The sequence below is a fragment of the Mercurialis annua genome, linkage group LG3 (assembly GCF_937616625.2).
Source record: "Mercurialis annua linkage group LG3, ddMerAnnu1.2, whole genome shotgun sequence".
Lineage (NCBI taxonomy): Eukaryota > Viridiplantae > Streptophyta > Magnoliopsida > Malpighiales > Euphorbiaceae > Mercurialis > Mercurialis annua.
The window spans coordinates 53,647,784-53,671,696 of NC_065572.1; the positions used below are offsets into that span (position 1 = coordinate 53,647,784).

The 23,913-nt window shown below is 34.3% G+C and overlaps 2 protein-coding genes across 2 annotated transcripts; both read left to right on the forward strand.

Moving 5' to 3' along the window:
- Positions 1-14,985: 14,985 nt before the first annotated feature.
- Positions 14,986-17,451, forward strand: LOC126674958 (uncharacterized). Its single transcript, XM_050369512.2, has 5 exons — positions 14,986-15,667; positions 15,764-15,821; positions 16,216-16,299; positions 16,394-16,529; positions 17,001-17,451. Exons 1-5 carry the CDS (start codon positions 15,073-15,075, stop codon positions 17,265-17,267), a joined length of 1,140 nt encoding a protein of 379 aa, XP_050225469.1. The 5' UTR covers positions 14,986-15,072; the 3' UTR covers positions 17,268-17,451.
- Positions 17,452-18,297: 846 nt separating this feature from the next.
- Positions 18,298-23,382, forward strand: LOC126672638 (uncharacterized). The gene is made up of 6 exons (XM_050366591.1): positions 18,298-18,351; positions 21,176-22,091; positions 22,189-22,547; positions 22,637-22,792; positions 22,874-22,925; positions 22,967-23,382. Exons 1-6 carry the CDS (start codon positions 18,298-18,300, stop codon positions 23,380-23,382), a joined length of 1,953 nt encoding a protein of 650 aa, XP_050222548.1.
- Positions 23,383-23,913: the final 531 nt, after the last annotated feature.

Genomic DNA, 23,913 nt, shown 5'->3' on the forward strand with positions numbered 1-23,913 from the left:
TCTCAAATGCGATAAGTACTATGAACTTGAGAGAGTACTTTCTGCCGTTAATTAACTCCGCTATTTAATTTAGTCAAAGAGTAATTGTCAAAAATAAAATCAAATTTGACCCTCAAACTTATTTTTCTTTTTAAAGAAGTCCATAAAATTACAAAACAATGTAAATAATGTTTTAAAATGATTTCAAAGTACTTATGTGAGCGAAGCGGGGTTCGGGGGCCGCCCTTTCAGACTTATATTTGACTTTAGATTTGGAAAGATTTTGAGAATACTGGAGTAGCCACCTAGCTAAGTAAGAAAATGCCTTTTCTACCGACTAGATAACCTCACTCGTTTATAGGTGAGATTATTGTGCATCAGACCAAAAGACCGAGTTCGTGGACAATACTAAAACTCTTGTAATTAGCTTATTGAATACTTCGTATATTTGAGTGACATATGTGATTATCTCATCTTAACATTCATGCAGTCCATATGATATCGTACCAAAAAAATTAAACAAGTCTGAAAAGCGGTAAACATATAAGAAGCGCATATGACTCGATCTGAAATGACATGTGAAACATGTAGCATGTATTCCTAAACAAGCATCTAATCCTGGTGGTTTCTATCATATAGAAGACAATGATGGATCTTTACCATTTTGCATGCACAAAACCTAAATCGGATGTATACATGAGATTACTTTTATTAAGTCATCTTAAATACCTATACAACTACTATTATGTTTTCAGGATTGTCCTATGATTACTAAGTGATTTGCTGGAATTGCTGGATTTAATGCTAAGTTGACGTGATTATGTTCTTTATCATGTTAATATTGGATCTAAACATGCGTTGGAAAGCGTATAAACAATATAAGAACACTCGTTTTTCTTCTTGGAGTCTGTGTGATCGGAAACCGGACTCGGTCAGAACATAGGAGTTCTTTGTCTTGTTGATACATATCCGCTAGTTCAAATCAGGGTCGATTTTGAGTTCAAACGAACCCTGAATAGCTTATGGAGGTTGCAGGTCTCTATCAGACTTGGACTTCAGCGTCTGGTTGACATGGCAGATTACAAATTTGGGCTTTTAGGTACGAAATAAATTGTGTTTGGAACATTACAATTTACAAACAGACCCTACAACTAAGTACATGTCTGTAGGCTCAAACAAGACCTAATTTTGAGTTCAAAAGAACCCGAAAATGCAAAAACAAGATTCGAATTACGTCCAGAAGATATGAAAGCAGATGGAACAAAGAATAGAGGACCATGATGGCGCCACCATATTCTGCTTGTAGGTTTGATCATTTTTAGTTCGAGTGTCATGCAAAAACACTCAAAAGCATATCAAAACACACAAAAAAACATACTAGAATGTACTGGAATCGAAATACAATGTTTAATACTAATTAAACACCTTAAATACACGTTTATAAGCTTATTTTATGGCAAAACAACTAAGAACATGACAAGCCTAGCAATCAGGGCAACTTGAGCTCTAAGCATGCGTTCTAAGCATCAGAATCGAACAATTTTAACATATGATGATTAAAACATAGTAAAACATATTATAAACATGTTTTTAAGTCATCAAAACGGCAATCATTTCAAAATCTTAAAAACATAGCAATTATGAAAAAACACAATTCATGACAATTTATGGCAAAACAACATAAACATGCAATCTAAGACATAAAATCTAGCAGTTCTAAATTAAACATGGAAAAGTGATGGAAAGAAGAATCAGGTCCTCAAAAATACCGTTTTGAGTCCTTAACTCATCTTCTAGCCATCCAAATGTGGAATCCAGCTTAGGATCGATGTGTAGTAGTGCGATCTTGACTGATTGAAGCATATCTAGCTTGTTTGATCAACTTGTGTGTATGTCTGGGGGGAGGGGTGTTCGACTATTTTTAGTATTTTTAAGGGTTTGATTATGATTTTTCTCTGGTTATGCATGCCACCCCTAGCTAGATTGTGCTAGTGTCTTACTTATAGAGATTAGATTAGGGTTTACAAAGTTAGAGTTGAGTTACATGTCTACAAGTGAGTAAATGGGTTAGCTTAAAAGTCTATTTAGAATTAGCATTGTGCAAGTCAGTGTTTAGATTATGTTGAATGTCTATCCTAGGCATTTAATTAACAAAATTCGTATTAATTTGTACATGTTATGCAAAAATGGGTTAAAATGCTATTTTGGTGCCCAGAAGTATAAAAAATGGCTTTTATGACCTTAAGGGTTTATGTATGTTCAATTTAATCCGTCAAACTTTTAAATTGGCCCATAAACGTCTAAGATATTGCAATTAGTACTCCAATTTCTTAGAATTAGATCATAATCTCTTTGGATTTTTATAGGCTATTTGCGGCTAATTGCGTTTCAATCCTTCAAATTTGCAAATGTGCACTGGTCTAGCCAGCTTGAATTCAAACATGCAAATTGCAAGCTCGGTCACTTAGATGAGTTTCTCATGAAATCATCATTGAACGCTTCAGTCGCTTATCACTTTTTACTTGACCAGAAAATACGTGTCTACCGTTTGTCCCCTCTTTGATAGGAATTGACAAAGTAGGTCAATTCTAGTCAAAGAAGAAACTCATCGTTTGACAAGTAACAAGGATACTGCCCACCACTGGACGTACTCGCTCGCCTGTGGTTTGGTAATGCCCTAGCATGAGCATTGCCGATTATGGTGCGTGACTCTAACTTCATGCCCCCTAGTTCTGGTTTACTCTCCGCCTATCCGAGAGCAATACTTCTCATCTGTCCTGAAGGTCATTCGTTGGGTTAAGACTATTAGTTGTGTGCTCCGTGAAATGGAGCTATAAACTCTCAGCCGTCTTGAGGGTGATCCAATGGCTTGGACCCCTTGTTATTAACCTTTCTGGTATTTTTTAAGTTTGCAGAAGGGACATCATTCCCTTGGACATCCCAAGGGCCCTTCTATTGCATGGATGCCTGGTAATTTATCCTGTTTGGTTCCTCTTGGATTTGTAGAGGGGACAACATCCCCTTGGCCGTCCCAAGAGCCATCCTATGACATGATGCCTGGGTTCCGTAGCTATTCCACAAACCCAGGAATCATGTTGAGGAGATGATCTGATCCGATGCTTGCGAAGGTAGTTTGGTCTGATGCTTGAGAAAGTAGTCTGGTCTGATACCTCAAAAGGTAGTTCGAGTCTATGCTTAATGTACTAGGGATATCTGAATGTTCTTTGTCACAACCCAAAATCATGAGCCGTGACCAGCGCTAGGGAATGAGAAATGTAGCTCCAAAACCCGTAGCAAGCCTGAAAACACGTACAATTTTTTCGCAAACAAAACGTTTTCCAAATAGTACACAATATCAAAATCCATGACCCATGTTTGAATACTCATCAGAGTTAAAAGCACTTTATACAAAAATATAGTTAACCTATTCTAACTACCACGGACTTGCTAGAATGAGAACCTTTTCTTGTGACTCGTACTACTTCCAAGAATTAAAACTTCGGAAGCTTCGTTCTCCAAATCGTACCTTACTCAACCTATAAAATTGGAGGGACAACAGGGTTAGTATAAAACTGAGTTAGTTCACCCAATTACAAGCAATATTGCATAAAGAGGTGAAAACATTTGAAAACCACTTTATGTAGAAAATATTCTTTTTGGATCATACTTCGTATGATCTTACTTTCAAAACATACTTCGTATGTTTATTCACACTTTCATAGGTCATGTACGTCTTAAAAACTAAGCGTTTATGTTATAGACGTACTTGACACCTTTTCCTCATTCTTATATCTCATGTAGGTTTATATTATGTACGTACTTGACATCTTTCATTTACCTTTATGGTTTAGATGTCTTTCATTTCTTGTTTAGTTATTGGCCCCGAATGAAATCCTAGTCTTAATCTTGAGACGTACTTTCCATAGCACGTATACTTATCGTTATCCTCTGATCATGCCACATTTTCCAAATGGTACAAGTTACCGAATTACCTTGTACCATCTCCTCTTCACACCTTGTGGGTCCCAAGATAATTCATCGAGTTCATCCATTAGACCTAGGTCCGTGGTCCGAGAAAAACCCATCGAGTCAACCTACAGTCTACATGCAAACGAATCACAACCAAACGAATCACAACAACACGAACGAACAAACAACAAACTTGTGATCATTCCAGCGAGTTACTCTCTAGCTATGGGCCTCGAGACAATTCAATCGAGTTCACCCATATCTGTTAGTTCTTATGGCTTGTGTGTTATGTTTATAGGATATTTATTATGATTAATAGTACATATAGGGATGTACCATGTTTTCTTATTCCTATCTTGTCGATAATCGTATGTTATTGAACATTTGATTTCGTATCACAATGCTTTACCTTTTCCCGGTTGTTTAAGCATTTCAAATCCTTCTCGTATGATTATGTCATTTTCAAATGACATAATATATATCAAATACTTCATTTTCAAAACATATAACTTATATACTTTTCAAATCGTAGATATCATATACATTGCAGACATATTTATATTCATATAACCTTATATAAAATACACGACTTTATGAATATCGACGAGTAATTAAAGTGTACTCACCACTTTCTATCCATATACTTTAAATGTACAAACCACTATCTCGATATCAATCTTTGAGTCTCATTCCCGGTCAGTATTCGCCTCGTCGTGTCTATGCGAATTTGACAACAATAAGAATTATTAATAATTCTAATTGTATTTTCCATATAAAATCTGTTTTTGCAGCTTGTTACGGCTATTAAAACGTCTATCTAAAATATCCCGAACCCTAAACAAAAATTGGCATTCCTATAGTTTGAAACGTTGTCTGCAACTTTTTTTTAGGTCTCGGACTAAAACTAGCACCCGAAGGTGTGTCCTAAATGCAGAACTGTTCTGTACAACATAATGTTCTGCCTCATATGACCATGTTAGAGGAAGATTTAAGGAAAACTCAAAACTAGACAATTGTAGAGTACACTTTCAGATTTCTGTACCAGCAAACATAACCTGATTTTAAGTTATACAACTCCACATATTGCCCTTGCAATATCACTGTTCTGCATAATAGTTTTCAGCAAATCGTTAAACAATATTCAACACTCAAACTCACCCAATACTCAGCTTTAACAACTTAAATACAATGCCTCTGATCATCATTTTATCTCCTATCATCACTTTCTAACAATGGCCGAAACCTTAAGTCAATATTCATTCCATTATTACACTTCATAACAAAATAATTCCTTAAGTACACATTCAATCATCAATCATCACTAAACATCTATCAATGCCGAACCCTAAGCTATCATCATCATTCAAAATCATCAACTCAAACTTATGAATTTCAGAATCTCTCCTTACCTTGGAGATTGATCATGGCTGAAGGTTCCCCAAGCTCCAATTCGTCATGAAAAGCTTCCATTGAAGCTTACAAACACCTAAAGACATCAATCATTCAAAAACCCAAAAATCAATCTTAAACCCTAACTTTTCCTTTCCTTAATTCTCCAAAAATACACCATATAAATCACAAATTGAAGACCTTACCTTGTTTCCTTTTGAATTTGTGATTGATTGGAGCCAAAATCATGGGTGAGCCATGGTGAAGGGATGAGTGTTCGACAATTTTGGAAGAAAATGGAAGAGATGGAGCTCTTTTGGCTTAAGATAAGAGAAATGGATATTCATTCCCTTAAATGATGAGTTTTGGCAAAAAAAGCCACTTTGGCACAAAGTGGCTAAAAGCTCACTTTAGCTCAAAGCGGTTAATTTGCACTTTAACTCAAATTTTCCATTTTTTGTTGTGCTAAATTTCCGAATGATATCGGAATTCCGTTTCCTATTAATTCTTAATTATTTTAAATTATAGTAATTTTTTTTAGATTATTATTTGCTAAAATTCTATTTTATCTCAAAGGACTAAATTGTATCTTAATCCTTATTCTTAATTAATTGTCAAGCTAACTTCTAAAACGATTTCGTACACTTACGAAACTTTAGGATCATTTATTAATAATATTTCACAGACCTTGGCGTGAAAATTATTAACTCGGCTTTCCAATTTATTTATATTATTTCTTTTCTTTTTAATCTCGCTTAAATCCAATTTACCGCATAATAATTTCTCGCTTAAATTATAATTTTATGATAATTTCACTAGACCTTTTTGGTTTATGTCCTTATTATCCAGTTCTACTCCGACATTCTTGAACTTAATATTTATGACTTAGCCTCATGGCACTATACGTAAAACCATAAAATTATAGGTTATTACAGTTTTGCTCTACCGAGGATGAAATCTAGTGTGGCTTTGACGTCTAGGATCTGAAAACCCAAATTTTGATTCTTTGAGGATTTGGAGACCCGAAACTCTGTTGTTGAGGATTTGAAAACCCAAACTCCTAGAATGTTGAGTTGGAAATCCATGACTCCAACAATTTCCTTTTTTTCCCTTCCACATACACATCAATCTTGTTATTTCCAAACATCACATGCTCAATCATCTCCAATAACTCTTGATCATTCTTTAATAACCTCAACCCATCTTTCGACGATATTCTAGGGACTCTATACCTTACCATGTCTACTTTATACCATAACCCCTCAGCGAACATATGTATGGCAGCATGTTGGATTCTATCGGGACATTAGAAATGGTGATGTTTTATTTCTCCGCCGAAGTACATATCTTACCCACCAAATGAAAAATATTTCCCACTGATAGTAGAAAATAAAAAAACCTACTTCATCCATTCTATTTTGCAAATTGATAAACAACTCTATTTATCAGTTTTTTGTTCCCACCCATTTAATAAGAAAAATTATTAAATATAAAATTAAAATGATAAATAACGCACCCGGATGAAGAAACTATAGAGTCACACCGGTAAGGATTGTTGCACTATCATCCCACACCGAATAATTTTCATTTAAAAATTAGGGTTTATGTTTTTGATTTAGAATTTCAGAATAAGGGTTACAGGTTGACTACGACCTGGAATTAGGGATTACAATTTAACAGTAGGGTTGCATTTATATTTTAATTAAATTATTAAGGTTTACAAGGGTTGATAGAAAGAAAAGAGAAATTGCAGGTATTGAAAGAAGGAGAAGAGATGATTTGCATTTTTTTAGATTATTTTGTTTGTTGTTAAGTTAAAAGAAAAAGAGAACGGCGTCGTTCTAATTTTCTAAGTTTTTGTTTTGTTTTATGAGAAACGACACCGTTTCAGTTTGATGAGAATTCAAAGGAAAATGGTGCGTTTTTAAGAAATGCCACATTGTTTGTGACATGGCTCTCCGACAGTCCACGTCAGCAAAAAATGGTCAAAATTCAAAATTAGGCTACAAATTGCGAAAAATGGAAATGTTGGAATTTTTTCCATAATATTTTAAACGTTGGTATTAAATCGCTACAAAATTGAAATGTTGGAACTTTTTTGCAAATACCCCTAATTTATTTATTATTATACGTGATCAAATATACCTATATAACACATTTAGCTTATAAAATGTACCTTAATTTTTTGTCTGCTGTATAAATATTTATGGTTGTTTAAGCGATTTATTTGTTCTATTATATTCATTTAGTTAAAAATGTGTTAAACATATTATTAATAACAAGTGATCTATTATGACAGACATTATACTTCTTCAAGTATAACTTTGATTAAATTTGGCAGTAGCTTAAAGAAAGAGGCTCTTTAATAATTACCTTACTTTTGGAATACAAGTAAGAAAAGAGGTGAGATTGCTCAAAAGTCTCCAACCATGCTTACTAAGAAGAGCCCAATTAAACTCACGCAACTTCCAAAACCCCATTATCATCTTATAGCTCTCTAGCACAAAGTTTGTCTCAACTGTTCCAATGGATGCCACGTTCCTTATCCCCTTCATGTCCTAACCAAAACTAATTGAGCATTCGATCAAGCGCGACAGGGAGATCTAAAGGAAAGAAATGAGAAATATATTCATAGTATAACTTGGTAAGGCTTGCAAGATTGTATTGATCAAAATCTATTTTTCTATTTCTTGCAAGAGTTTGTTACTACATCATTGAAGACATGTCCATACTTTGTCTTCTACAATGCTTCTGCCTACACAAGTCGAAAACCCTAAATAAAAATTCCCCTCTTTATTTCCCTCCGCCACATCTAAAGTAGTCAAGACTTTGCTGCTAGTACGAGCTTGAGTGTTTTTACTAAAAGGAAAAGAGGACTTGGCTAAAGCATATGAATGAATATTGTTGTGATTTTACTTAACAAAAATCATTACATTATATAAAAAAGAAGGGAATGTTAATCCCACTAATTATGGTTGTATAGAAGGTAATTAAATCAATTAGATCAGCCTAATATATGCAAGATTACATCAATTACAATTAGGGAAAATGGTAAACTCTTCGTAAAGTAACAACCTAATTTTATGCTTTATTATGCCCCCGCAAGCGCAAGGGTCCACGAAGGACTCGAAGCTTGGAACGATGAAACTGAAATTGTTTCCGAGCTAAAGATTTTGTAAAGTAGTCAGCCAAATGATATGAAGTAGGAACATGTAATGTGAAGTAGTTTGCGAGCAACTTGATCACGTACAAAGTGGAAGTGAAAAGCAATATGCTTCATCCGGGAGTGAAAAACAGGATTAGAACATATATAAGTAGCTCCAATGTTGTCACAGTATATGGTAGAAATCTTTAAAATAGTAACTCCAAGTTCCTTGATAATATTAGTGAGCCAATTTACTTCAGCAGTGGCTGCTACAATTGCATGATACTTAGCCTCGGTAGAGGATCGAGCAATAGTAGATTGCTTTTTAGAACTCCAACTAATCAGATTAGAACCAAGAAAGATAACATAAGCTGATGTTGACCGTCGAGTGTCTACAGCCCAATCGGCATCGGCAAAGACCTGAACAGAAACATGTGAATGAGCAGAGATGAAAATACCAAAATGAGAAGTACCTTTCATATATCGAATCACTCATTTCACCGCATTCCAATGAGTCGAAGATGGACGATGCATGAATTGAGCCAATTTGTTAATTGCAAAGTTAATGTTTGGCCTTGTAAGGGAAAGATATTGAAGGGATCCAAGAACTTGACGATATTCAGTAGGATCATGACTAGGAGAGCCATCATCAAGTTTGAGTGTCTCAAAAGATGAGAGAGGTGTGTTGATTTCCCTTGCCTTGTGCATATTAGTCTTGTGAAGGACGTCTTGAATATATTTTCTTTGAGATATAAACATCTATGCAATGGATGTTCAATTTATTTCAACTCCAAGAAAGTAGCTTAACTGACCAAGATCTTTAAGAGAGAACTTGTATGCCAATTTTTGAGTGAAGTTGCGAATAAGAGTAGAATGATTGCCTGTGAGAATAATGTCATCAACATATGCAAGTAGATACATAATTTTTTTATCAGAGTTGTAGATGAATAATGATGTGTCACTCTTAGAATTGGAAAAACCATAAGCAAGCAGAAATGAGCCTAATTTAGTGTACCATGCTCGAGGAGTTTAGCGTAGGCCATATATTGCTTTTTTTAGCTTTCAAACATGAGATGGATACTTGGAGTCAACAAAGCCAATAGGTTGCTGCATAAAAACACGATTTGTGAGAGTACCTTGTAAAAAAGCATTGTTAATATCAAGTTGATTCAAAATCCAACCACGAGTTATATCAAGTGTAAGAATAAGACGTATAGTGGCAGGTTTGACAACAGGGCCAAATGTCTCTGTAAAATATATATACTAGGGCATTAGTGAAAGCCTTTTGCTACAAGACGGGCTTTATATCGAGAGATGGAGCCATCTGGATGTCGTTTAATCATATAAACCCATTTAGAACCGATGATATTTTGCGTAGGGGAATGGGGAACTAAAGACCATGTTTTGTTATTTTTGAGAGCAAGGAGCTAATATCGCATAGCTTCATGCCAGTGAGAACATTTGTTGGCTTGTGTATAAGATGTGGGTCCAATTTACAGTAGGGTAGGAGAAGTTGTCGTATGAAGTGAAAAGGGAATTTTTTGTTAATGAATGTTGTTTTGAGCCCGAGTGACAATGCAAGATAGGGTCTGGTTTGGGAGAAGGTGATGAGGCAGACTGTTCATTATCACAACATGGCATCACAGAAGTATGTGGAAAAGAGTAAGAAGAACTAACCTTTGTTCATGAACATCGAGAAGCATCTTGATTGTGGGAGGAAGTAGCATCATCCATAAGAGTGCTAAACACTAGTTGCAAAGTGAAAGATGTAAGAGGATTTAATGAGGATTTAACGGGCAATAAATTTGGAACTATAGATGGTGGAAACATACACTCTTACGATTTGGCAGCGGGTGTGAACGATAAATTTAAGTTCTTATTTACAAATTGAGAGAATATCTTGGAAACTGATTGAGAAGATATGGAAATTTCAAAATCAATTTTGTTTTTGTAAGGAAATATTTCTTTCAAAAAAGACAACACGTCGAGAGATAAATATGCGATTTGATTTTATGTCAAAACTAATGAAAGAGTGATGAGAAACAGAAAATCCAAGATAAACACATGGACGTGATCTTGATTCAAGTTTATGGTTGTTGTAAGGTCGAAGCAAAGGGTAACACAAACAACCATACACTCTTAGTGACGTGTAAAGGGGATTATGACCAAATAATTTGTGATAAGGCATGTCATTTTGTAAAACAGGTGTGGGCATCCGATTAATAAGATAAACAACACGTTGAAAAGCATAGGACCAAAAAAGAAGTGGGATGACTTTGCATTGTGCAAAAGAGTGAGTCCGGTTTCAGCTAAATGTCGATGCTTACGTTCAACTGACCCTATATGTTCCAGTGTATATGGAGGAGAAGTTAAATGTTGGATTCCATAACGTGTTAGGAGATGAGATAAGGCAGTGTATTCACCACTTCCATCACTGTATATGGTCTTGATTTTCATTTGAAAATAATTTTCAATAAGAGTTTTAATTTTTTCAAAGACACTACACACATCAGATTTTAATTTAAGAGGATAAAACCAAGTATACTTTGTAAAATAATTAACAAAAATAACATATATCAAAAATTACCAGAGGAATTGACAGGAGCAGGGCCCCAAACATCTGAATATATAACTTTAAAAGGCTTATCACAGTTAATAGATGAGTTTTTAAATGATAATTTATGACTTTTGCTTCAAAGATAAGAATCACATATTGCATCAACACTAGAAAAATCTGAAACTGAAATGTTGTTGGCTAGGATTTTGTTTTTTGAATTGGAGGAGATGGATGGCTAAGACGTGGGTGCCATATATTTTATGAAAACGCAACAGAGGTGGACAGAATGATATGAGATGATTTGAGAGAAGACCACTCATAGAGATTGTGCTTACTCAAGTCTTGCACCAAGGATGTTCCCGTATTCAAATCCTTCATAGAAAAATGATTAGGAAAAAATTCAATGGAAGTGTTATTTTATTTACAAAATTGAGAGACTGAAAATTTTTCTTTATCAAAGGTGCACATAGAATGTTGTCTAGTTTAAATGAAGTAATAGGAGAGTTAATAGTAGAATAACCAATATGAGAGATAGATATTCCATTACCATTACTGACAACAACGTCTTCGTTACCAACATAATCTGAATGCATGAACATATTATGGAGATTTGAGGTAATGTGATGAGTCGCACCAGAATCAAGAACCCAACTGTTATTATTGGAGGTTTGACTGGACTCGCTTTCAACATGATTTGCTTGGGGTCGAGAGTGATTGTCCAGGTGAACGACAAGTTTTTCCATTATGACCATATTTGTCACAAAGTTGACAAATAAGATTGCGAGATTGGTCTTAATGTCCTTGATAAGAGTTTTGATTCCAATATCGTGAGTTTGATTAAAAAGGAGAAGAAATCATACCTCGCCGTAAGAGGACTCTTGTCAATTAGACTGCAAATTATGTTGATATGAGTTCTTTCCATTGAAGTTGTTGTACAGATTGGTAGTGGTGTTATTATAGCCACCACAAGTTCTGCCACCTCGACCTTTATAATTTGATCGCTTTTGTGTGAATTGAGTTGTAACTTTTACATTCTCTTCGATTGGCTCACCATGAATGATCTCATCATCAACAGTTTGCCATGGAGATCTTCAATTGAAATGGGCGTGTCACGAACACAAATAGCTGCTGTGAGTTCTTTGTACTCATTTCCCAAACCATTTAATGTGTAGGACATGATTTGGGCATCAGTTAGAGGATTGCCAATGAGGGCTAAATTATCAACAAGGCTTTTGACCCTGCTCATATAGGTTGCAACAGATTTACCTTCCTTTTTGTTGGTCGTAAGAGAGGACATGATGGAGACTATTCGAGTATTAGAATGATTGGCATAACTGGTGCTAAGCTTGTTCCATGCATCTATAGAGGTAGTGCAATTATTGATTGTGGGACTTATAGAGATGTGAACTGTGGCTTGGAAGCCTAGAAGAATGAGTCGATTCTGACGAGTCCAAAGAGTAAACCTTTCATCATTTATTGATGGACATGGTTGTGAACCATCTATATATCCAAAAAGTCCATAACCAAAAAGTAAATTGGTCATTTGAGACTTCCAAAAAGCATAATTTTCACCATTCTTTGCAAGTTTGAATGGAATTTGAGATGAGGCATTGAGAGAGATCAAATCGCCATCGGCTGAACATATATTTTCTTGAACCATGATTTTTGGAATTGTGTGAGAGGTGACTCAGTTTTGAGAGTCTTTTGCTGGTTTCCATTAGATTATGTGTATCAAAGAAGAAAAGAAAAAGATAGAAGAAGAATGAGTATCAATGATCTTGGCTTTTCTCTATTAGAAAGAGAAAGCTCTATACCATAAAGAATATGAATGAATATTGTTGTGATTTTCATTAACGGAGATCGTTACATTCTATAGACAAGAACATAATGTTTAATCCCACTAATTATGGTTGTGCAGAAGGTAATTAAATTAATCAGATCAGAGCCTAATATATGCAAGATTACATCAATTATTATTAGGGAAAATGGTAAACTCTTCGTTAAAGGAAACAACCTAATTTTATGCTTTATCATTGGAAAGATTGAAAGTTTTCCTTAAAGTTCTTGGCACAACCCATATGGAGGCCCTTCTACTTTCCCATTTTTGTTCGAGAAGTCCCTACACCAAAGTTCGTTACGTCCGGGTTCTTGTACTTTGCAGAATCACATTTTGATATCCCTTTTTGTATTTTTTTCAGTACCTCTACTTACAATTTGTGATTTTTCCGGTACACAAAAAATGGCTTAAAAGATTATAATTTATAATTTGAAAGACTGGAAGGACAAAGAAGGTAAGTAGAGGGACTTTACGAACAAAAAAATAGTACATGGGCTACCTGAACAAAAATGGTAAAATAGAGGTGCCTTCGTATGAGTTTTGCCAAAGTTTTTTTGATAAAACTAGAGACATTCTCATTTCTGAATACTTTCACCAACAGACACCTTGAAAAATACTGACATATCATCGACAAAGAACAAGTACGATAAACTAGAGCGTTTTTTGTTATTTTGCACCCATGAATCAGACCTCTTGCCACAATCTTACTGAAGATAGCTGAAAGCCTCTACCTATAAAGAATGACTAAATATGGAGATATAAAATCCCCTTGGTAAAGGCCCAGTAAAGGATTAATAGGGCAAAGTTCCTTTCCGTTCACCAAATAACGTATAGGAGATTGTAGTAATACACGTCATCACCAAAGTAATCCAACGCTTTCGAAAACATATTTTCAGCATAATGGTTTGCAAAAACTCCCATTCAGAACGGTAGTACGCCTTGCTCATAACAACTTTAAAGACTCCAAACCGTCTTTCTCTCGAATTTTACGCTTGTGATAATGAAAAATGTATCCCACAATAAGAATATTACTCGAGATTAGCCTCCCCAATTTTAAAGTTCAATTGCTAGCATTATTTGGATTTTGGCAACAAACAAAGATCCACTTGTTAATCCTTAAACATATGCAAATTTATTGATTAGTTTATTACACCACGAACAGATGCATGATCTAGTGTCTTGAAGCCAAATAAAACCTGGTCCAAATTGCCTAACGATTGGGATTTGGGACCAACTTTTGCACTTTCAACTAAATCATCAAAGTAGAAAAGTTGGAATTAAAATAAGTCAATTAATTAGGCCTACACAACTCATAAAAGAACCCAAAAATGCTTATAGGTTTTAACTACTTTAATATTGATTAGTTCAACAACTGAACTTAAACCAACATCAAACTAAACCCAAATAAAAATGTCTAATAAATTATTGAATCATAGCCTTGAGAATTCCAGCAAGCAATGATTGATCCCCACTTTAACTTGGGAATAGAGAAGAGTGATGGACTAAAGGCACAATAAGAGTGGGAAGTATAGGGTCCATCAAATGTGATAATATTGGCACCACCACCGCAACCATTGCCATGGCATGCCCACAATGACTTTTTATGGCTTAATACATAAATTAACCCTCAGATTGTCCCTCATGTGCATCTCAACTTAGTAATTTAATAATTCATTTTTTGGTACTTTAACTTGAATTCTGTTTAAACCTTAATGATACCGAATGTATAAGCATATTGAGTTATAGTTGAAGCAAAAAATATCAAAGATGAGAAAGCAAGTAACGAGTATTCGCGATTATCGTATTAGTTTCTGTCGCTGCAAAATAGTCTAGAGATTTGCAGCTGAGTTTAAAAAAATACCAATTCTAGAATTAAATAAAGAAAATTCGACCAAATTTAATATTAAAATTCTTTATAGATAAATATATCTTGCCAAAAGAAAAGAATGATAATTATATTAATGTAGAGAGGAAGTTATGATAATCCTAATGTTGTCACATTACCCCAAAGGCAAAACAAGTACCCCTCACAAGAGGGTTGTATGGCAGACCCCAACCCACCCATGTTCCAACTTCCTATTAATTGTCCCCACATTCTCCTTTATATACCCAACCCTAATCCCCTTCTATCTTACTCCCTCCTCTGCTTTCATTTCTCCCTAAAACATTCAACTAAAACATTCAAAACCCTACAAAATGTGCTCCTCTAAAACACTCAACCCTCACCCTATTGCTAAAATCAATGGCCGCCCGGTTCTTCAACCGAAATCCAACCAATTCCCCACACTCGAAAGACGCAATTCGCTTCAAAAAAACACCCCGAAATCCCCCACTCCCGCATCGATTACTGTTGCTTGCAATAGAAGTAATAAGCATCCTTCTGCATTGTCTCCTCCTATTTCTCCGAAGCTCAAATCCCCGCGGCCGCCTGCTCTTAAGCGAGGCAATGACCCCAACGGATTAACTTCGAGCGCTGAGAAAGTTTCGACACCAAGAAACGCATCTACGAAAGCTCATACGCCGAGTAGTAATGTCAAGAAATTCAAGAAAGCTAGCCCTACGATTGAAACTACTGTGATTATGAACTACTCTTCTTCTTTGATTGTCGAAGCTCCGGGCAGCATAGCGGCTGCGAGGAGAGAACAAGTTGCTATTATGCAAGAACAGAGAAAATTGAAAATTAATCATTATGGCAGAGTTAAATCTGCTGCTGATGAAAGGATTGTTCCTGTTGTTGATTCTAATGTTGCTCTGGAAGAGAGGAGATGTAGTTTTATTACACCAAGTTCTGGTATGTCATTTTAATTAATTTGTGTTTCAAATAGTTAGTTCAATTTTTGTTTGTACTAAAAAAATTATTTATTGATTTTGTTGATTGCTTTTGCAGATCCTATTTATGTTGCTTACCATGATCAAGAATGGGGAGTTCCTGTTCATGATGACAGGTAATTATTCTCCTGCTTCTGCTTTTTCTATTAATTAGCTCAGCTCGCGACTGAGACCACTCCGGTCAGGACCTGCCCTCGAGTCACTGACTGCAGTGGCGGAGCCAGGATTATTATATTAGGAAGTCAAATCTCAGTATACATGAGATAATTTTTAAAAGTTAGAGGGGCCAAATCGTAATATGCAGTAAATTTCAGTACTAATTTTTATAATTTTAGAAAGTTGGGACCAGGGGTGGTTCCGGCATTTATTTTTTAAATTTTTAATCGTTTCAATCGGCCCCTCTTCTTTCCCTTTTCCTTTCCTTCATTTTCAAGTTCCGCCACTGTTTTCGGTAATATTTTGAAACTAAAGAAAGTAATTTAAATTTTTGATTTTATTTATTTGATGCAGGATGTTGTTTGAATTATTAGTACTGACAGGAGCACAAGTAGGATCAGATTGGACTTCAGTTTTGAAGAAGAGGGAAACATTCAGGTAGTACTTTGGAATAAAATTAATATAATAAATTTAAAGAATTTGTTAAAAAATAGAAGTATTTAATTTGGAATTTGTTGGCCAAATTTTGCAGGGAAGCTTTTTCAGATTTTGATGCAGAAATTGTTGCCAAATTTACTGAAAAAAAGATAATATCAATTAGTGGCCAGTATGGCATGGACATAAGCCAAGTTAGAGGAGTTGTTGACAACTCTAACAGAATTCTCCAGGTAATCCTACATTTTGCTTTTTACCTTTTTTTATTTCTTTAAATAAAGTCATTGGTACTGCCATTTATAATTCCAAAATGATAAAAAAAAACTGAAAAATATATTACAAAATTTATTTTACTTTTCGACATTGGGCCCAATCCATATATTCTTATATTTATCAAACTCGAGTTATTTTCCGTATAACTTTGTAAATTAAGTTTTTTTGTCACGAATGGTAATAACACGTTAATCTAGATATAGACATGTGTATATGATCGCAGTGGCAGAACCGGGGTGGGGTAAGGTGGGGTGACTCCCCCACTCTGGTTCCAAAATGTCTGAAATCGATGAGTCAAACATGTCGTTTAGTTTAAAAAAATAGGTAAACGATATATAGTTCGATTAAGAACTGAACAAAATTTTAAGTTCCGCCAACTGCGAAACGTCGGTTAATATGTCTAACCTTGATAGATGTTACTTATTTTACAGGTAAAGAAAGAATACGGATCATTTGAGAAGTACTTGTGGGGATTCATAAATCACAAAGCAATTACAACACAATACAGATCATGCAGCAAAATCCCAGTAAAGACATCAAAATCAGAAAGCATAAGCAAAGACATGGTGAAAAGAGGGTTTAGATATGTTGGTCCAACTGTGATCCACTCATTCATGCAAGCTGCTGGCCTCACTAATGACCACTTGATCACATGTTCAAGGCACCAGCAATGCTTTGGATTGGCATCATCACAATAGAATTTCAAGGTTTATAAGACATATATTTCATAGAGTGTGACCCAAAATATGATTGTTAAAGGAAGAAGAAGAAGAAGCATAGTTTGTTAAATATCTAACTATAGGGTATTGATTAAATTAGATTGTATTTTGTGAATTAGTGAGTGTGTAGTGAGATATATAATTTCGTTTTTGAAAAATTAAATCAGCGTTGTCGGATTTTTTTGAATTATTATTATTGCCCGATTTATTTTTAGAATTAATGTTTGAACTTTTTTAAAATATATCAAATTTCTAATCACCAATACACTTTAAAGATAAAAAAATATTCGATGTTTGCTTAGTTTTTATTGTTATTATGCCACTAAAAAATGATGGCAGTATGTATAAATGATATATTTTTTTATGTGGGTTCAAATGAAAAATTATAACAATAAATATAAAATTTATTTTGACTTTATTAGTATTCCAATAAATGAAAAATAACTATTAAGTCCTTCGAGTCTGTTAGAAATTTCGTCAACTATGTGACATTTTTTAACAAGTAATTCGCTATTTTTGGAGTGTGAATCGCACGCTTTTAACGGAAGGACATAAAGACATATTTTTTATAAGTTCAGAAACCAGAATAAGATAAAATTTAGTTTGATGACCAGTTAATTAAAGATATAGTATAGTTTAAGAATCTAATAAAGAAATTATCGAACTATTTTTTTGTTGTATTTATAAAAAATGAAAAAAGTAATTTTAAAAGATGAAAATAAAAACATAAAATACTCTAGTCCACTTTGTTTGTCCTTTTTTTTGACAAAAAATTGTCATATTTGTACAATTTTTCTTTATTATTATTATCATTAATGAATTTGATATATAGTTCATAAATAACATTGATGAGGTAGTGATTATATTATAGTTTTAAGATAAAAACAAGGAATAGAAGAAAAATATATATTTTATTTTAAGGTGTTTTTAATGTGTGAAAATAAAAATAATAACTAAAAAAATATTTATAAAAATTAAAACAAATTATTATTTTTATTTTTATTTTTCAATGGGGAGAGTGGAAAGAGGATGGGGCAAAGAAGGGACAGAGGGCATGTGGAAGGTGGGCAGGGAATGGCATGTGTAGAGTGGATGAATGGTTTACAATTAAGTTTGGTGTGACCACTACTCAATCACTGGGCTCTTTCTTTTGAGAATTGGCTGTCAAAGGATAATCACTGACACACACAGTGTTGGGCCTATAATTCCTTAAAATTCCCTACTTTTTCATCCATTTTTTTGGTTTGGGATAAGAAATGCTCTATCTGCTTTTTTCCTTTAAAAAAAGAAGGCAAAAGAGCTTTGATCTTTTGAGGATAAAGTACTGCATTGTATTAGCATCATTTCTTGATTATAATGTGTAGGTAATACAAAGTTAATTCCTGTATTATGAACAATCTGAGCATTCTTTACTTGATCGGCTAATTTACACGACGGAACCCGACTTCTTGTTAGAGACATGTAAAACAATATGAATTGAATTGCTGAACAGACGGTGGCCGTCAATGACCACTCTAATATCAAATTTAGTTTCTCGAGAAAGACAATTTTTTTTAATAATTGGGGAGGGGACCGCTTGTGGGAGAAATCGAATCCACGACCTAGCAGTTTGCTGTCAGTGCTTATACCATTTCAGCTATAGCTCGTTGGTAAGACAAAATAATTTGAGAGCTTTTATGTAATATAATGAATAATCGAATAAATAAGTAAACGATATCTCAAACTATCATTTTATTTAGGAAAAAGTTGAGTATATCTAGTTGAGCCATGATATAAGTGTGCTTTTAATTTGAGATTGTAAGAGAATTCTCTAAATAGTTAAGTCATTTTAGAATTAGATAAATTGAAAAATATTTTTGTAATAGAAACGAATTCTTTTAGGATATATAGTCCTTTTAGGACATAGACTATTTATATTTCACCGATTTAGTTTAACTTACCTTTGGAGGATGAACTTATAAAAGGTTATATCTAAAGTTCATCCATTCACTTCATTTACTTTAAAGACTATTTTTTGATCGTTTTGGTGGTCATTGATTGTTTATGTTCCATACTTTCACGTTCACAATCCATCACTATTGAATCGCATCAAATTATGCTCACCTTAAGATATAACGCAAAGTTAACTATAGTCTTTGGTAACTAAACTTATACTCCCTCCGTCCCAATAGAGTTGTCCACTTTGAGAATTTTTTTATCCCAAAATACTTGTCCACTTTCAAAAAGTAACTAACTTTTACACTCAATTTTCTTATATTATCCCTATTTAAAATCCACTAATAAGTAAATTAAAAGTAAAATGCAAGTGAACCCCTATATTAAATAGGGATATGACAAGAAAAGTAAGGAAAATTTTACAAAACCCATAATTAATATTTGCTTTTCTTAAACTGTGTGATAAAAGCAAAATGGACAACTCTATTGGGACGGAGGGAGTATTTCTTTTGTAATTCAGTTACCATACATAACTAATTAATTTTTTATGACTAAATTTTAATTTTATTTCACCAAAAAAATATTTATAGTCGTCAAAACAAAATCAAAAATTTAGTAACCGAAAATCGTTTTCAATAAAACGAAATTAAAATTTAATCACTAAATTAGAACCATTTGAAATTTTGAATACTCCTCATATCAATTTCCCCTTTTTTCACTATGCAACTTTGAGCGGCCTTCAAACTTGGGCATCTACTAAAAAGTGGTCTCAAACTTTTGTATACATTTTTTTTTTCGTAATTTTTTGGCAGCAATTGAAAGTAGCAGAATGATTGATGATTGGCAACAGTTATGCAAATAGCTTTAAACTCTCTGTAAAGAGGCCTAAATTGTAAAGAATCCAAAGCCTATTTGCTTTACCTTTTATGGAACCTAATTAGATAACCAAAAATTTATGCCATAGTTGTGCTTGCAATTAAGGCTTAGTCTGAGGTCTAGCGCTAGACCGATCCAGTGCTAAAGGACAAAGTGCATAAGATAAAATTTTAACTTCTAAAAAAATGTGTCTATCGGTTATACAAAAATTATTACCGAATTTATGAAAATCAATGAAAAAAATATCCAACTTCCACTTGCTTGCTTTTTATTTATTTAAATAACACATTTTTTCATTATCATATAAATATTTCAATTAAAATTATAATAATTTTTTTAAATTCAATTGTTGAATATGGAATAATTAAATATATATAAATATAATAAGATAAAATGATGTATGATGTGGATCAAATAAATTATATTTAATTTTTCTTTTCAAATATAATAATATTAATTCTATAATTAAATTTTATTTTATAAAAATTAATTTAAAAAAATAATAGCATCATGTACGTGTAGGTTACTACAAAACAACTACTATCAAATCCATATAAAACCAACAAAAAATTACTCTACACTCGCTGTTTTTTATTATTAATTTATATAACATATATATCATTTTTTATTTATTACATATATATATATATAACTAATTAAAAATAAAATCATTCTTTTAATACTCAATTGTTGAATGTAAAGAAAAATCATAATATATATATGTATATATTTAATTAGATAAAAAAATACGTAATGTTGATAAAAAAAAGTCAATTAAACAGTATGTTTAATTTTAATTTTAAAAAGTAATATCATCAACTCTATAATTACATTTTTATTTACTGATATTTAATATAAATGAATTTACAAATATAAATTTTATTTCTTTTTAAAATATTATGGTTCTTAGTGTTTGAAATCCAATAATGAAGAGTTACAAACATTTCATCATAAATTAAATGATTTAGTGAAGATGTATTAAGTCTCCTCTAACTCTAGGTCTCTCTTAAAAACCAAGGGTTTGGTAGGATTTTCGTCTTGGTAATCAAGCTTGTGTATCCATTGATTGGTTGTAGGTCTTTTCTTTGTCAATGGAAGGGAGTCAAAAACAACGTTCTAGTGGGGGTAAAACCCTAACGTTAATACAGGAGGAAGCTGTTGAAGTAGTGTTGGATGTGGGTGACAGTTGTGAGATAGCAGAGAGTGTTAAATTTTGCCTGTATGGAAAACTTTTGACGACGAAACCAGTAAATGTAGAAGCAAGGCCTAGAACTTTTAACGCAATATGGAAACTGAATAAAGATTTTCGCATCAAATCTTGGCCGGATAATGTTTTTGTTTTTCAATTTTATTCGGATAGAGATAAGGAAAGAGTTGTTGAGGGGAGCCCCTGGACTTTTGATAGCCATCTTCTTGTTCTAATAGAAGTAAATGCAGAAATCTCACCAGCTGAAGTTTGTTTTGATTCCGCCCCATTTTGGGTCAGAGTTTTCAATATCCCTCTTGGGAGATTAACAAAGGAGAGTGCTTTAGTGATAGGAGGAAAGATTGGCCAGAATGAGAAACCTGATGTGGGCAGCCTGTATGGGTGGAGGAGATACTTACGGATTAGGGTGGAACTGGATATAACTAAGCCGTTGAAGAGGGGAATCATGCTTAAGGATGTTCACAATCAATCTCGCTGGTTGGATTTCCAATATGAGCGTCTAGGCATTTTTTGCTACATTTGTGGAAAGATTGGGCATCAGGATTCAGACTGTGAATGGGTAGATAATTTCTCGAATAAGGAAGACTATAAATACGGTGGTGCTTTGAGAACTTTATCGTTGAAACCTATTAACAAGGTTCAAAAACTAGAACAGGCGAAAGAGGAAATGTTAATTAAAGCAATACAACGAAAGTTTAACTTTAATGATGAGAATTCTAATACTGGTAATATGGGGAAGGACAAACCAGTTAGAGAAGAGGATGTAGATCATGATAAAGATGAGGGTGAGTTAAATGAAATAGATGGGCGAAGGTGTACAGGGGGCCAGGCAGAATATATAACTATTCATTCCCATCAGAATAATTTGGCTGATGCGAGTAGAAACATGCATGAGGAGAGAAGAGATAACCGACTCTACAGAAGGCATGCCTCGCACTGTCTCCAACCTCAGGCCTTTAGAATCACGAGTTGCAATGATGGGGCTGAATTTTGTACATTCTAAATGCGTTTCTACAGCTACTGGATGCGAAAGTAGCAGGAGGAAATGGAAGAAGGCTGCTAGGGTGGTGTCAACGAGTAATGTTCCAAAACAAACAGTTCCTGGGAAAAGAAAAATGGATAGAGGGATAAACGATGGTTGCTCAATTATGGCGATTGATGAAGGTATTGTTACTAAGAAGGGTAGAGAAGGAACCTCTATGGAATCAGAATTGATATCGGCCAACTCGGACGTTCACCAGGTCCGCCGGGAGCAATGAAACACCTCTGATGGAACTGTCGTGGGATGGGAAACCCACGAACAGTCAATGCTCTCTGTTGTTTGATACAGTGCTATTCCCCAGATTTAATTTTTATATCTGAAACTAAATCCGATAAAGCTAAGATAGGTCGTATTTTTAATAATTTTTGGTATAATAATTTCATAGCAGTTGACAGTGTGAGAAATAGTGGGGGTTTGGTTTTGGCTTGGAAAGACGCGATGAATGTAAGTGTGAAATCCTCTTTGATCACCATATTGACGTGGACTTGGAGTCATTTATGGGAACGCTTAAATGGAGGGTGACAGGTAGTTATGGGTATCCAAAAGAAGCTGGAAAATATAAATCGTGGGAGCTCTTGTATGATCTTAAATAGGAGCACCATGATGCTTGGATTGTAGGTGGTAAATTCAATGAGATTTTGTGGCAACATGAAAGATCTGGTAGCCGTTTGAGAGAGGAGAGAAAGATGCAAGTGCTTAGATCAGTTTTATGCGATTGTGGTTTGGTGGACCTTATTCAAAGCGGCAGCAAATTCTCGTGGTTTCGAGGTAATGGAGATAGAGACCCGATTCTCGAGCGGCTTGATAGATTAGTTGGAAATTATGATTGGAATAACATATTCCCTTTAGCAGTTGTGTTTACCTTACTTAGAGAGAGCTTATATCTTGCTCCCTTACTTCTAGATACGGACCCAAACAATAAACCTGCAGACCGAAATCGCAAAAGAATTCAACGGTTTGAGGCAATATGGGTGAGTAGACCAGACTGTGAAGAAGTGATCAGGGATATTTGTGGAGTCATTGGTGCTAGCTGAGGTGAGGTCGTTTGGGAAAAAATTTGGGAGGTGTCTTGAAAAGCTGAAAGATTGGAACAGAAAAATGATGGGAAATTTGTCAAATCAGATTCGGCACCAAAGAGATCTGTTGTTTCTTATGTAGGGTGTGATAAATTCAGAAAATATACATTGGTTTAGAGAGGCGAAGGAGAAGTTGGAAGAATTATTGAGGTGCGAGGAAATCCTTTGGAAGAAAGGATCAAAGGCTTCTTGACTTAGAGAAGGGGACAAAAATACTGCCTTTTTCCACCATAAAGCTACCCAAAGACGATGCCGAAATTCCATTGTCGGGATGTACAACGAGGCTGGCTGTTGGATTGAAGATGGGAAGGGTTTGGGACATATTGTTGAACAGTATTTCCAAAATCTTTTTGATAGTTCAAACCCAGTTAATTTGTCTGATGTTTTGACAGAAATAAAATCTGGATTATCCTCGAGTATGATCGTTGATCTTCAAAGACTTTAGACGAGTGAAGAAGTTCATAAAGCGCTCTTTCAGATGCATCCGCA